The sequence below is a fragment of the Balaenoptera musculus genome, chromosome X (genome assembly GCF_009873245.2).
Source record: "Balaenoptera musculus isolate JJ_BM4_2016_0621 chromosome X, mBalMus1.pri.v3, whole genome shotgun sequence".
Lineage (NCBI taxonomy): Eukaryota > Metazoa > Chordata > Mammalia > Artiodactyla > Balaenopteridae > Balaenoptera > Balaenoptera musculus.
This window is the reverse complement of record NC_045806.1, coordinates 10,495,416-10,510,947: the sequence shown is the minus strand read 5'-3', so window position 1 is coordinate 10,510,947 and position 15,532 is coordinate 10,495,416. Positions and strand designations below refer to the sequence as shown.

At 43.7% G+C, this 15,532-nt stretch overlaps 1 protein-coding gene across 6 annotated transcripts in view; it reads right to left on the bottom strand.

Annotated features, from left to right (window-relative positions):
* Positions 1-2,735: 2,735 nt before the first annotated feature.
* Positions 2,736-15,532, bottom strand: part of RAB9A (RAB9A, member RAS oncogene family) — a 53,716-nt gene continuing 40,919 nt past the window's right edge. For 4 of the 6 annotated variants that reach the window (XM_036839802.1, XM_036839801.1, XM_036839800.1 and 1 more), the window contains 3 exons: positions 7,689-7,781; positions 7,015-7,042; positions 2,736-3,830 (listed from right to left, as the gene is read on the bottom strand). In XM_036839802.1, coding sequence (XP_036695697.1) covers positions 3,194-3,799 — 606 coding nt within the window. In that variant the 5' untranslated portion in view covers positions 3,800-3,830; positions 7,015-7,042; positions 7,689-7,781 and the 3' untranslated portion in view covers positions 2,736-3,193. The other 2 variants (XM_036839803.1, XM_036839805.1) reach the window with 2 other exon arrangements.

The window sequence follows — 15,532 nt, the reverse complement described above, 5'->3', positions numbered from 1 at the left end:
ACAGCACTTCCTGGTTGACAGTCCACGGTGTTAACTTATCAGAATCCACTGACTACACAGATCCTCTCTTCTACCTAACGCTTCCTTGCCCCACAAGCCCCGCTGGCACTGTGGATGGAACTGCCGTCACAGGGTCATGCTATTAAAGTGAAAGCTTACACAAGGTTTTATAGAAATGTAAAACGCCAGGTTTTAACATGAGGACCATCTAGGATGTTTTAACTTCAACTAGGGAGTTTTCCCCAAGGGGGAAAAAGGTGACAAAAGCAGTAATTCATTGAGGAACGTGCACTTTTCCATCTTCCATGTGGCACATTGTAATTGCTACATCGAATGGCAAGTGTACAACTGTCCATCCTCCCAAGTTCAGTAGTTTGCCTTTTTCTTAACCCTGAACTCTGTCTCCAAGGCTTTACATGCGCAGACAGCACGAAAGCACCTGTCATTACAGCGGCAGCCACCAGGCCTCGTAGGCCTCGTAACACCGGGCCCCGGCCCTGAACGGGACAGCTCCCTCCCCCGTCCTTCCCTCCTGCCTGCTCCCTTGGGCTCCGCAGCTGCTTCGCCCCTCTTGCAACCACCACCGCCACCGCAGTCACCTGCTTTGCTCCCCAGCTCTCACTTTTTCCCTAGTTCTCATCTTTGTGTCAATAACACCTGCCAGGCAAAGCCCGTGTTACTTTCTTAAAAGATTCAGATTTTCAGCTACCTTCTGCTGCTGTCTGAAGAGCTCCTCCGTCAGGTCAGCGAGTTGTCTTGTCGTTGCTGTGAAGGCGGAAGCTATTCAGTCAGGTCCTGTTCCTCCTCCTCTCGTCCCATTTCAGTGCTGGGTTTGGTCAGCCTCTGTTCACCGGGTCCCTTTACGTCACGCCGTGGAGCTGCATTACTCTCCCTTCCGTCAGCCTGTCTACACACACGAGGATTCGGTCCTTTGATCCTTTTTTTGCTGCCCAGCTCTAGACCTCTGGAATGCCAACTAATCTAATCCCTGAATATTTAGCTGAAAAGAAGGTTATTGAAAAGATGCTTAGAAGTTTAGAAAAACCACTAAGGTATTAGTTAAATCTATACAAGTATCAAAATTATACATTTTGTAAATACCTACACACACACACAGACGTATAACGGGCTGAATTGTGTCCCCCCCCAAAAAATTCATAATCAACAGGCCTAGCCCCCAGTCCCTCAGAACGTAACTATACTTGGAGGCAGGCCCTTTAAAGAGTTAATGTGAGTTCAAATGAGCCCATTCGGGTGGTCCCTTAATCCGGTCTCACTGGTGTTCTTATAAGAGGAGGAAATCTGGACACAGAGAGACAGGTGGGTGTGGAGGTGGGGAAGTGTTGTGTGCAGGGGAAAGATCCCCTGCAAGCCATGGAGAGAGGACTCAGGAAAAACTAAACCTATCAACACCTTGATCTTGGACCTCTAGCCTCCAGAACTGTGAGAAAAGAAATCCCCATTGTTTAAACTGCCTGAGCTGCATGTTATGGCGGCACTAGCGAACTAACACAATATGCTTTCCTTACGTACTAAAAACCTAGACGGATACCCAAGAAACTGACACATGGCTGCCTCCATGCGCAGGAACTCGGTGGCAAGGGTAGATACTTGTCCCTTGTGCCTTATAATGTTCAACCGTGTGACTCTATCACCTATTCAAATGGTAAACAACAAAAAACGTACTCCTAATATCCACTGGTGAGCAAGGTGTGGGAAACTTTACTACTGCTAGCTAGCTATCAGCAGAGAACAGTTTGAATAAACTGCTAGACATCCATGCAGCAAATAAATGAGGGAGGTCTACTATATAATGGAAATATATCCAGACCGATTAAGAGAAAAGGGCAAGTCACTAAACAATGGGTACACTTGATTTAAAATAACAAGGCAAGTCCCCTAGAGAAAAAAACAAAGGGAATATATAATATACACTCGTTTGTTAATGGTGGATTCCTATTTTGTTTTCTGAATGGAGGATTATAGTTTGGTGGGGCGGGGGCATAATTGATTATAAATAATAAAAACTACAGCTCTCTCTAACCTGAGACTACAGAGAGATTTAATTTCCCCAAATTTAAAATGTGAAAATGTTTTGCTTAGAGCCAAATCTGTTGTGTTAGGAAATTAGATTTTCAAAAGCTGAGCTTACTGTATTGGTGTTCTGTGTCAAGTGGTTCCAAGGAGCAGGGCCAGGGAGAGAAATCTCTCAACCTAGCTGTTCCAAAATGTACCCCCCCGCACAGGACAACCCCCCAAAAGCATGTGGCTTGATAACCCACCGCTCCACAGCCAAGGGTCCTGTCCTCACTAACGCGTGCGCCTGGCACTGGTGTGCCTCTGCGGGATGGGATCCACATGAATGGCGCAGCACGTGAACTTTACCCACGAAAGACCACAACTTGCTCATCAATAAGGCTGCTCATTGCAGCAGAATGACGAAAAATCTCCTTGAGACCAAATCACTAAACAAAGCTCAGTGACGCAGAAGACACTGAATAAATACATGACCAAATAAAGATGTCTTCATTTACCCGCACACACAGTACAATCCAGAAGCAGTACCTCCTCCAAGAGTGACAAAGCCGGCTTCTGTGTTGGGGGGGCGAGGGGGGCACACAAGTGACAAGTGATTACGAGTGAGATCACTCCTGATACGTAGAATGAAAAAGCGAACACGCACATAATTCTAAACCGAATGAACACGTCCTCAAATCACATGACTACACGGCAAATGCACTGGATTTTAATCTTTAATATCTAACGTTATTGCTTTAGGACATGTTTTCCCTAAACCAGGAACAGAGTGCTAATTACATAAAAATATACACATAGAAAAAGTAGTTCTCCATTTTCCCGGGGAAAAAACAGTAACTTCTAGAATACTCAAGTGTTTTGTTTTAATTATAAAGTCTTGGTCATCTCATTTATTAGCTGTGTGACATACATATTTAAATTAAACATTATTAGACAACCGTTACAACTTATAAAGGTAAGGTGCCATTACTGAGTAAAGAGATTCTCCTGGGAGTGGATGTGTCCCTTCTCCCACCCACCAACAAGGCAGCAACGTGGTTAGTTTAATTTCATGAGTACGTGATCCATCGCTGCAAACACGAATTCTCGTCTCCACCCTGTGCTTATCTGTGCATGTGTGTGAGCTGGTTAGATCGCACGGGCAACCTCTCGAACTTCAACAGCAAGATGAGCTGGGCTTGGGCTTTCGGTGCAGACTGACTGTGTCTGTCTGAATCAAGTGATCTGACCTATCCTCGGTAGCAAGCACTCTTCGAACTGCTTCCTCAAAGGCTGCTGCCACATTCGTGGCATCTTTTGCACTTGTTTCAAAGTAAGGATAGTCGCCGTTGTCCCTGCACCAGGCTTGAGCTTCTTCTGCAGACACCTGCCGCTCGCTGATGTCAACCTTGTTACCCAAAATCACAAAAGGAAAGCTTTCGGGCTCCTTCACATCCGCATAATATATGAATTCTTTCTTCCAGTTACTCAGATTCTGGAAGCTTTGAGAATCATCGACGCTAAAAGTAAGCAGGCAACAGTCAGAACCTCTGTAAAATGGCGTCCTCAGGCTTCTGAACCGCTCTTGACCGGCCGTGTCCCAAATCTGCATGGTAACAAAGTGTCCATCCACCTCCAAATCTTTATTTAAAAATTCCACACCTATTGTATGGAAGAGCTGGGCATCAAACTTATTAGTCACGTATCTGTTCATTAGAGAACTCTTCCCAACTCCACCATCTCCAAGGAGAATTACTTTAAAAAGCGATGATTTTCCTGCCATTTTTAATCTCAAGATCTCTGATTTCGGAACCCTGTAAAATAAAAGGGTACCATTACATTCCTTTAGACCTGTACATGGCTCTACATGCCTCTATGAATGTCAGTGTCTAAGGGAAATAAAACACAGAGCCCCAATTCCTTTCTGCGCAGGGAATACCGGATGGCAATAGATGTCACCTACTGAGCCCTCCGCCTCGTGCCAGGCACCACCCGACCGTCACTCTCTCTGACAGCTGCTGAGGGCTCATTCTTCCCCTTCCTCGGGTCACCGCTGACTGAGGCTAGCACTCAAGGCCAAGTCTGACCCCAAAGACTGTCCTCTCAACCGTTCCTCTTGGCTCACAATAAGCCCTGCCACCATTTGTTAGAGATGCGGTAGGAGACCGAAGTGGGCACATTTCTGTAGCAACTGCAAACAGCTCTCTGGTGGCACGGTGACAGTGTTCACTGATGGCTTTCCTCTCAGGCCAGGGGGTTTCTAGACAACCCCCTCTTTCTCTCTCCCAGCGCCATCACCATAGGAGCTGGTAAGCAGGAAACCAGAGACACAACTGACTGATCTGGCTGTGAACAGGCCGAAGCCAACCACCGAGTAAAGGACTCTATTCTTTTCATTAGGAACACTATTTTGAGTTGACTAACATTAATGTCAGCACCACTCGAATTTTTGATATAATATCATAACCTAGCACATTCTACCCAGAAGATTCATTTGGGCAGCTCCAACTCTTCTGAACAAATGCGCGCCTGGGCTGTTACTTGTGTGTTTCGAGGGGGAATGAAATGAACATTAAACAAAAATGTGGTACCATGCGTACCCTTCAGGGGAAGCCCTGGGGCAGGACTAACTCCCTCCCCGCCACCAGTCCCCCGGCGGGGGGCGGGGTGGGGCAGGTACGGAGATTCAGACGCCCTTGTGTAGGCTGGTGGGAGCGCTGTTCCTATTTAAGGCTTCTGTTTTAATTCTTTATTATGAAAATTTTCAAACATACACAATTTCTGAATAATGAGAATAATATGATGACACCTCACAGACCCTAAACCTACCTTCACCATTTATCAACTTACAGCAAATCTTGTTTCCTCCATAGCGTCCCATTCTCCCTTCTGCCCAATTATTTTGAATCAAATTATATCATTTAAACTGTGAATATTTCAATATTAAATGGCTTTTAAGATATTTGTAAAAGAAGACAACCTTTAGAGTAGCACTAACAGAATTTTCTGCAACGATGGAGATGTCCTCCATCTGGACTGTCTGATATGTCAGCCACTACCCGCAAGTGGCTAGTGGGAGCAAGGAAATGAATTTTAAATTTTATATAATTTTCACTAATTTGAAGAGTCACATTTAAAGAGCCAACAGCTGTATTGGACAGCACAGCCCTAGAGGAAAAATGGTAATTAACTTGAACATGAAAGTAGATATTGTGAATCCCTCAATGGGAAGGTAATAAAGGCATGAACAATAATTGTTGTATTGACTAGGATGAATTTGCAAAATCACTGCAGCAAACAAACATTACCTGGCAATCGCCTGGTTATATGCAAGTATGACCCGGTATAATGTAACTGAACACTTCCCATAACGTGCAAGAATTCTGCATTTCCTACTACATGCTACACACCATTCTTATAAATATGTGGCAACTTGTCCCTAACTCTTATTAGCTCTTTTAAATTACTGCAGTAATTACTACTATAATTAATACAATTTAAATTGGCCAACGAAAGTGTGAGGCAATTAAAGTGCATACTACTTGGAGACTTTTCGACTTCAGTGGATGGCTCTGCCCAATGCTCAGGCTAAATTAATATTAGAGAGGAAACTGAAACTATCTCAAGCCCTTTAATTTCCTGACATAGTAACAGTGCACTAAATCGGTTCCTTTGTTTAATTCTTTGGAATCTTGCTTACACGACTTCAACTTAGGAAAAAAGAGTAGCAAAACCAAAAAAGCACACCAACTATTCTGACACAAGGAGAGCATCTAACGCTCCCTCCTTAACATTCTTCAGTGCTTCTCCAGAGACTCAGTTCTAAGTCCCACTTCTAAGGCAAGACACCTGGCCCTGCTGCCCACTCTTGGCACCAGCCATTCAGAAGCGCACTGCCAGAGGGAAGTGAAATTCCCATCCACACGCTCGGCCCTCACACTCGCCCTTGCCTTCGTCCTGGCACGTGCTGCTCCCTCTGCTGGCGAACCCAACCCCACTTCACGAACTAACCGCTGGGCCCTCAGAACCGCTCAGCACCGTCACCCCTACACTGGGAACCTCCCCCAGCAGCCCCCCATCCCACGATTGTTCCTTTCTCGTGATTTTGAAGCTACATAAACACAGATGTTCCACGTTGTGTTACAAGGGTGTAACAGATGTGCTGAATTCTAGTCTATCATTTATCTCAGGATTTTAGTAAGTCTCTAACTGCCTCACTGGACACAAAGTTTCATTGTACAGCATCAACTTGTTAGGATCTGTACATCAAATTATAAACCAGACTGCAATCTGACAACCTCCACCCAGATGCGTGGTTACATACATCTACCAAATTAAGTCTTAGAAATTCCTTGAGATTTGTAATTCGTAACTCTATCAGGACACTTTCATAGTTCTTTTCTTTTTTCATAATAATGCGGGATTTCCTAGTTTGTGCCCTTATTCTGATCAAACAAATTTGGGATACGCTAGCCCCACACACCAGGAAATAGGGTACAATTTTTTACATTTCTCATGTATAATTTGGGGTCTCCCAGGTATCCTATTTGGGGGTACGCTGGCCTTTGCTCAAACAACTAACACAGGCACAAACAGCTCTCCGAGTCTAACGGTAGCATTGAACATAAACACGCATGGTGATACAGATAATTATACGGACTATCTTATTTCCCACTGACATCTAACAAAAGCTAGCTTCATGCAATCTCTACATTAACGTAACATAATGAGTTTATGAACATTCAAAATGCCCCCTTTTTCTTCTCTGAAAACAGTAAAATGCTTTGAAACTTCTTTAGTATAAGCTGAATGAATAAATGTATCCTGATACGCTCTTTTCAAAACTTACCTTAAAATGAAGGCCTTTTATACTCCAGTTTAGAAGGACTGCCCAAAGGCAATAATCTTCACCCAAGCTAAAACATGACTTTAGCAATCAGCTAAACCCTATAAAGAAAGCTGAATAAGAAAAGCATGTGACATAAGCCATAATCTTACCTTAATTGTTCAGTTCAAACATCATCATCTGCAAAGAAAAAATCAGAAAGCACACCTTAGCAATGTACAATCTGCTTTCATAACTTTAAGAGTAAACACAAGAATTAAAATGCAAAAGAAATCTCTGACTTCCATTAGTAGCTAGAGTCTTAATTTAAAAGGAAAACTGCACCTGAAAGCTGCCCATGACCCTTCTCAGCCTAAAAATAGCCCTAGAATCAAATACTACACTTTAACCATTGTTTTTTTCCAACAAGTTTTTCACCTGCCCCCACCCATCCTACCTTTCTAAGTATCCCATTTAGACAGCTGTAAAATTTGGTTAAGATGAAATGTAAAATATAAATTACTCAAAATTTGCCCAAATTTTGAGTGTTTTAGAATAATCATATTCCACAGAATAAAGCTAACACAAACAAGGAAAAAAGAAGGACCACTCAAGGGAGAGGCAGCCAATGTGACACAGGAAAAGTCAGGCAAAGACTAAGGCAGTGCAGAATTTCGTGAAGCTTCTTTCTGGGCAGCCAAGGCAGACAGGAAATTTTGTGAGCGAATGGAGGCCCACTGTCAGAAAGGAGGACTGGTTCCCTGTGCCAGAGGCCAAGAGCGCAGACTCGTGGGCAGGCTATTTGACATCCTGCAGCTCTGGCGACTCTGGTGACAGCAGTACCTACCTCTAGGGCTGTCTGGAAGATCCACTTGGACACGGACAACAGGGAAAGCGGTTCACCACTGTGCCAGGCTCGTTAGAGGAGTGCAGGGAGTTTCTGTGGAATGGACACATGAAGAAGTCTTTACTGGGAGTTTTATAGAAACGAGGTAATTTCTTTTATGGCCATTTCTTCAGTCAAATTTCAGAAGAGTCCTGGGCAGAACAAACGAGAGGGCAACGCAGGCAGACATTAGGAGGCCAACGGATCCTAGTCCTACAGACCAAATTCCGGGTGAAGGCCTCCTGTGCCGACCAGGCGGAGCTGTGCTGAAGTACTAGCCTCTTCCGGTCTAAACCAACAGTTCCAAACCCCTGTTCCTCCCTTTTTTAAACGCAAAGGGCATTTTTGTGGGACTTACGTAAAGCAGCCTTCAACTTATAAATTCAATGAAAAAAATGATACCCTTCAGAATCTTGATATTTGGGGGTTAAGGAGAAAATCACCACCACCACCACCACGCTAACACTGACTGAGCCCTGCAAGCCACTGACTCTGCTTCACTGTGTTCACTCCTCACAAGCCTCTCATTATCCCTACCCTGTGGATGAAGACTCTGACTCAGAGACGTTACGGTCCTTGCTCGAGGTCACACAGCTAGTCAAGGGGGGCAGTGAGATCGGAATGCGACCGGCTCCAAAGCCCAGTAGCTAACCCACAGGCGCGGCAGTCTCAGCTGCCTTTGCATTTATTTCAGAGGGCGCTCCTGTTGCTGTCTTAGGTATAATGAAAAGAAGGGGTAGCAGTGGGAAGAGTCTTCCACCTGCTTGCTTTATTTCAAGATCTGCACAAAAACAAGTGAACCTGACAGAACTACTATTCAATCCACTGACACATAGATAAAGCACATCTGAGTCTACCTAAGTTCTATTAGAGTTTCCACAGTTTGAACATGTTTTAAATGCAACTACAATCACACATCTGCAGAACCCTGCGGCGCCTCCCAGTAGCCGAGCGCGTGGAGCGGGTAGGAAAGCAGTTCTGCAGGAGTCCTCAGTGCGTGCCTCCCCGGGCCAGGCACTCAGGATGCAGGCCACACCCAAGCCCTGGCAGGTGGGGCTCGTAGTTAGGGGAGCTGACAATCCGGGCACAAACCCTCTTGCGTTATAACTGATACAAGTCTCACAAATGAGAGGTACATGCTATAGAGTACAACACCCAACCAAAACCCAAAGAACAGCTTAAACAGTGCAGGGATTCTGCCCCTGCAGCTCCCTAGGTCAGACCAGGCCCCACGTGTGAGCATCTCACGGAGCTGCGTGATTCCAGCCATCAAGGGAATTACATTTTCATCCAACATGATCCTGTAACAGAGAGAGCTACTTCACCTGCCGCTCAGTTAAAGAAAGAAGCGGTAATTTCCAACGCCAGAGGACCATCGGCAGTGTTCCCCTGTGTTAGTGCGAGACTATGCACCAGTCTCCAGCGTGGGCTGTTCTAAAGCAGTGTCTCCATGACCGTTTCAGGCGCACGCCGTCCTTAGAACCAGCCTCCCCAAAGGCTGAGCCCACTGCTGGGGGATTTGGTCTGACCACCGGCAAAGCTCAGCAGCAGGAGGAGGAACCTGTGGAAGGGGGAGGGGGCCAGAACCAGGAGGCGGGACCAGTGGTGCAAAGGCCCTGCCAAGGCACCGGGCACGTCCTGGGAGAGCCCAGCGTGGGCCGGGCACCCTGAGCCGGGGAGAGCAGAGCGAGCTGTGTCGACGGGACTGGAGGGGCGGGCCCTGGGGCGGGCAGGGCCTCAGCAGCCACGGAAGGATTCCTGCTGACACCCTCGGAGCGAGCGGAGCCCTGAAATAGCTTCTGCAGCCCGCAACCTGAACAGATGCGGAGTCCAGAAAGGCAGCTGGCTACGATCAAGAGCAGACTGCGGCGAGGGCGGGAGGGAGGCCTCGGGCAGAGCTGCGATGGATCCCTTACCACCCCTCTCAACTGTCAGTACCAATGGTAGCAGCGAGCTTTGGGGCTGAAAACTGCGGTGGTTGGGCCTCGTACTTGAGACTGCAGTAAGATATTCACTACAAACCCCTCCTCCTGCTCTCTGGCGGGCGGCGAACTCCTGCTCACCCTTGGAGATGCAGCTAGACCTCGTCTCCCCGTGAAGCCCTTCCCCTGCGCTCCTAGCACACCCTGCACGTACCTCTATGTGCAGAGACAATACTGAAATCAGCATGCCTATCACGGCAATTTCATTTTTTAAAACATTTATTTATTTGGATGCGTGGGGTCTTGGTTGCGGCACGCGGGCTCCTTAGTTGCGGCATGCATGTGGGATCTAGTTCCCTGACCAGGAATCGAACCTGGGCCCCCTGCACTAGGAGCACGGAGTCCTATCCACTGCGCCACCAGGGAAGTTCCATGGCAATTTCATTTTTATAATGAAACAAGCTCTCTAAAAAGATTCAGTTAATGGAAATGTATTATACCGTGACAAAAATGCCCAGACTTTTCCCTGAGTTGTCAATTTTCTAGACTCTACCAAAAAATACATCCCCGTACCATTCTAAAATCATCTTGAAAGAAAGGAAGGGAGGGAAAGGAAGGAAGGAAGGAAGGACTTTCCCAGTGGGGCAAATGGAAATGACCTAAATGCATAATTGGGGATCGTCTGCCGCCCTTGAGAAGACATGGAGACACGGGTCTGTAGAAATATTGTTAAGTGATAAACTTGAAGAACGTGCACGCCGTGATGACACCACGTAAAAGCTCACAGGTTAACATGAAAGTCTGCAAGAAAACCTCGAATAATCAATACCGAGTTCAGTCTTCAAAGTCTTGATTTGGTTGCAAATTCATACTCCTTTTCTTAATGTCAAATGTGTATTTTTTAAAGGAACCACAATAATTTATTTTGCTCTTGAATCTGCAATTTGGGCAGGGGTTGGCAGACTCAAAAGTATTTTTTAAAGCTTCATTTCACTTAAAGCCTAGCTTGACTGAATGCCGTAATTGAAATGAAATAGAAATGATTTTCTTTTAAAGTTTCATCAAATACTGCTATCCACCAGACCTTAAAGACAACTGCTTCTTAAATTTTTCTGTAACTCAGATATTAAAAATAACTCAATATGAAGCCAAAAATACAAGCAACAGAAGAAAAAATAGGTAAACTGAACTTCATCAAAATTTAAAACTTTTGTGCTTCAAAGGACACTGTCAAGAAACTGAAAAGACAACCCACAGGATGGGAGAAAATATTTGTAAATCATATATCTGATAAAGGACCTGTATCCAGAACTCTTAAAATTAATCAATAATAATTTTTCAAAAAACAACTTAAAAATGGGCAAAAATGGTCAACATCATTAGCCAGTAGTGAAATGCAAATCAAAACTATAATGAGACACCATTTCACACCCACTAGGGTGACTAAAATCAAAAAGGCAGACAATAACAAGTGTTGTTGAGGATGTGGGAAAACTAGAAGTCTCATACACTGCTGGTAGGAAGGTAAAATGGTGCAACGATAATGGAAAACAATCTGCAGTTCCCCTAAAAGGTGTAAACACAGAGTTACCATATGACCCACCAATTCCTCTCCTAGGCATATACTTAAGAGAAATGAAAACACATCCACACAAAAACTTGTACATGAATATTCAAAGTAGCATTATTTACAATAGCCAAAAACTGGAAACAACCCAATGTCCATCAGCTGATGAATAGATAATAAAATGTAGCCTATCCATAGAATGGAAGATTAATCAGCCACAGAAAGGAATGAAGTACTGATGCACGCAACAACGTGGATGAACCTCAGAAACATTGTATTTTAAAGAAGCCACACACAAAAGGCCATATATTATATTATCCCATTTATATGAAATGTTCAGAATAGGCAAATCCATAGAGACAGAAAGTAGATTGGTGGCTCCAGGGAATCGGGAGTAACTGCTAATGGGTATGGGGTTTCTTTCTTTCTTTTTTTTGGGGGGGGGGGTATGACAAAAATACTCTGGAATTAGATAGTGGTGACGGCTGCACAATTTAGTGTATATACTAAAAACAACTGAATTGCATACATTAAAAAGGTGAATTTTACAGTATGGGAATTATATCGGCCTGAGAATTAGCAATAAGACCCTAACATTAGATTTACACGTGCCACAGATGATCTCCTTGTCCCTTCAGCAGAATCCTTTTCAATAAGCCAGTTACACACACATAGATACTCTATTAGGATTACAATACCATGTGCAGGCACCAATGCGTGTCATACATGGCGCACACTAATCTGAACAGGAAGTTGGTTAAGTAGGTTACTGGCAGGAAAGAAAATGAACTATGCTTTCAGCAAATACCTCAAAACTAAAGATAAAAAGAGCGCATTGTATGCCAACCCTTTCCTTTTCATAACACTATTTTCCCAGCTTTTCTATTGTGTACTTTTATCTTCCACTATCAATTGTTTATGGATAGTGTATCAGTAATAGCCTTTTCCCTGGCCTTCTCCACCCCCATGCTGGCTTCCAAAGCCAATTATTATATTACAGTAAACCAAGGGGGAGTCAGATCCAAGCATGAAGAATATATATCTCAAATAGAAATGTTTGTACGGATTAAACGTAGACACTTTTTATTGGTTATGGATCTAACTGCCTCCATTCTTACAGATAATGAAACCCATTTATTTCTTTATTACTTTTATTATATAGGATTTTGGGCATGGCATTCCAAGAGCTATCCAACCTCACGTACCTGCCTGTCCCAATTATATCCCTACAAGTCACCATCCCCAAACTTATCACAGGCATTTACTGTCCAGCCTTTGCTCAGGCCCTTATCTGGGACTAGCAGGCCCCCCCCCCCCCACATCGAAAGCTAGGAAAATCCTAGTCATCCAAAGGCCCACTTTTGCCACCCACACCCCCCGCCCCCTGAAACCTAACCTTTCTCCTCACTCTCATAACCATCCCACCTCTATTACAGCTCTCCTTCACTTATGCTTTAACCATCTGTCAGTTGTGTATGTGTGTCCTAATTACAGCGTCAATTCCCTGGGAGGGACACACAACACCTAATGCCATCCATTCATTTGTCCTTTTTTGGTTCTGCAGCATCTAGTACAAAGCTTTCCATTCGATGAGGTACCAAATGAATGCTAAACTGAGAACAAAGAGTGAACTACTTCCTCCTTCATTCTTGTTATTCTATTCTTATTTTTCTATTTGTACTTACCGTACTTACAGTTCTTTGTTTCTCTACTCAATTAGTTCCTTCCCCCATTCTATTTTTGAGGTCTATTAAAATGTGTGGGGGAAAAAAAAATGTGTGGGAGAGGACAAAAAACTTGATTCTTACTTGAAAGTCACATGAGGAAACCACTTTAAAATAAGTACTGAATGCAACAGGAAACGCTGAAAAACGACATTCCTCTAACAAGTTACCAAAGGGAGAGTACGCTGGGTTTATAAACTGCTTCCTCAAAATTTCAGATTTTCAAATCTGAAACCCCGTGACTAACTCTCACTTCCAAAAACTTAAACTGAATTTATCACTCCTGGTTTAAATTTAGGAACAATTTTTTTTTTTTCCAAAATCACACATTCCTTTTGCACTCACTCTGAATGCCCTAGTGAGAGGCATGCCACTTCATTTCATAGCTTGAGAAACCGAGGCTTGAAGAAACTAACCAAGGCAACAAAAGCATGGATAATCCCTACATTATTTCTATTTTCGCCTGAGGTGTATTTGTTTCCTTATATCTTAATACAGGTGTGTCTCGCTTAACAGCCTATTAGCTCCACTCTTTATTTCCAGTCTTCCTAGTCGTCTTTGCTGAAACAGATGAACGAGAGGCAAGTCAAGGAAGTCATTAAGTGTAATAATGGGCGTGATCTCTTACAGCAAGAAGTCAAGCAAAACAGATTAAGCAAAATACCAGAAGAACAGACCAAACTGGAGGCACAACTTGTCAGATGAAATAAATTATCTAGGTGACCACTGAGCATTACCTCAGAGACAGCTAGACAAGGAGAACGCTGTGTAAATCAGACCACGCTACCACGATGTCAGAGCAGCTCACTCTACTAAAAGAACTCGTTTCAGTAAGTACTCTTTTATGAAGATGAGCTATCTAATTAAACTTTAAAGAAGTATATACTTTCAATTTTGCTTAAAACAAGGCACCTCTGTAGTTAGGTATACTAACCATTAACAGTGGTGGAGAGAGTGGGAAGGGAGAAGAGAGGAGAAAAAAACAGATGTGGTTAAGGAATTCAATTTTCTTAAATCATCCTGAAAGTATAGAGCAGCGTGATCCAACAGAACTTTCTGTGATGACGGAAATGTTCTTATACCCAGTACAGTACACTAACTACATGTGGCTACTGAGCACTTGAAATGCGGCTGGTCCAGCTGAGGAAGTGAACTGTTAATTTTATTTCATCTCAATTTGTTTAAACTTAAATAGCTACATGAGTATTGCATTACACAGTACAGGTATCGAGTGTGCTTAATTGGGAGTCCATGAAGGAGCTGCAGGGGGAAAATGCACCTCCTAGAATCACATGTGAAATAAGGATGAGGGTATGGATGGAAGCATGTGCTTGAGCCTTTCTCTGGAAAGAGTATGAAAAGGTTTCTCATCAGATTCTTAAAGGAATGTGGACCTCAAGAAATGATCAATACATGTCTGCAATATTTGTATATTTCCTGTGATCAATTTGTGTAGTTCATAACACCCTCAAGACTTTCATCTTTACTTGGCGTTACTATTTCCCTCACCCATAAGACTTTCCTAATATTACACTTTGACCATGAACTGTGACAGTTCAATGAAGAGACTTATGCACAGGAAACTGCTAATCCTATAAGTGAGGATCACATTTTGTTCTGTGTTTTATTTAATGAAGTCCTTAAAAGGAACAAGCATAAATCTACCTATAATAAGACACCTGAAAAAGGCACTTGAAATGCTGGACAGAAAAGAGTGGGGATAGTTAAAGGCTGCACTTTGGGGGGCAGAATTAAAATGCAAAGAAATGGATAAAGGTCACAAAATAGGAAAACTATACTGGGAAGTACAGCTAGGTACTTCAGGAAGAAGACTGCATTATGAAAGAAATGAATTTTTTTTTTTTTTGCCCTGCCGCGCAGCATGTGGGATCTTAGTTCCCTGATCAGGGATCGAACCCTCGCCCCCTACATTGGAAGCACGGAGTCTTAACCACTGGACAGCCAGGGAAGTCCGGAAAGAAATGAATTTTAATATGCACGTTAGAAAAATACATTAAAGCAGCAAAACACAAACTAAATGTGATTCCTAAATGATCTGCTGTAACTCAAGGCAACCTTGGTTCTGACTTGTCTCTTCAAGTTAGATAAGAAAACTGGTATCTTTAATTTGGAGCAGAAAAGGTTAAGGGCTGGAGAACTTCCATATAAGCTCAGGGAAGAGTCAGTATAGCAACAGTGCCCACGAGGGCCACAGCAGGTAGAACTCTTTGGCTGTTAGAGAAATTAAATAAGAGGAGTGGAATTTCCCAAGAAGGTCTATTTCAAGAGAACAGCTAAAAAAAAAAAAAAAAAAAAAAAAAAGAGAACAGCTATATGTCTGGCATACAGGACTCAACTAGATTAGAGGCTCCCATTCTGCAAGGAAGTTGTCACCAAGTCAAAATGAGAAGAAACGTAAGAGCGCCGCAGGCAGCTTTCCAGAAAGTTCACTTCATCCCACTCCTCCATCAGTGATGCTCCAGTCTGTCCCCACCAAGGTGCTGCAGGTGACCTTGCTTACAAAAAGCTTTCCCATCCCCCACGTACTCGGCCAGCACTACCCGTTTCCGCTCTGCGCCTGATCGGCCCTCC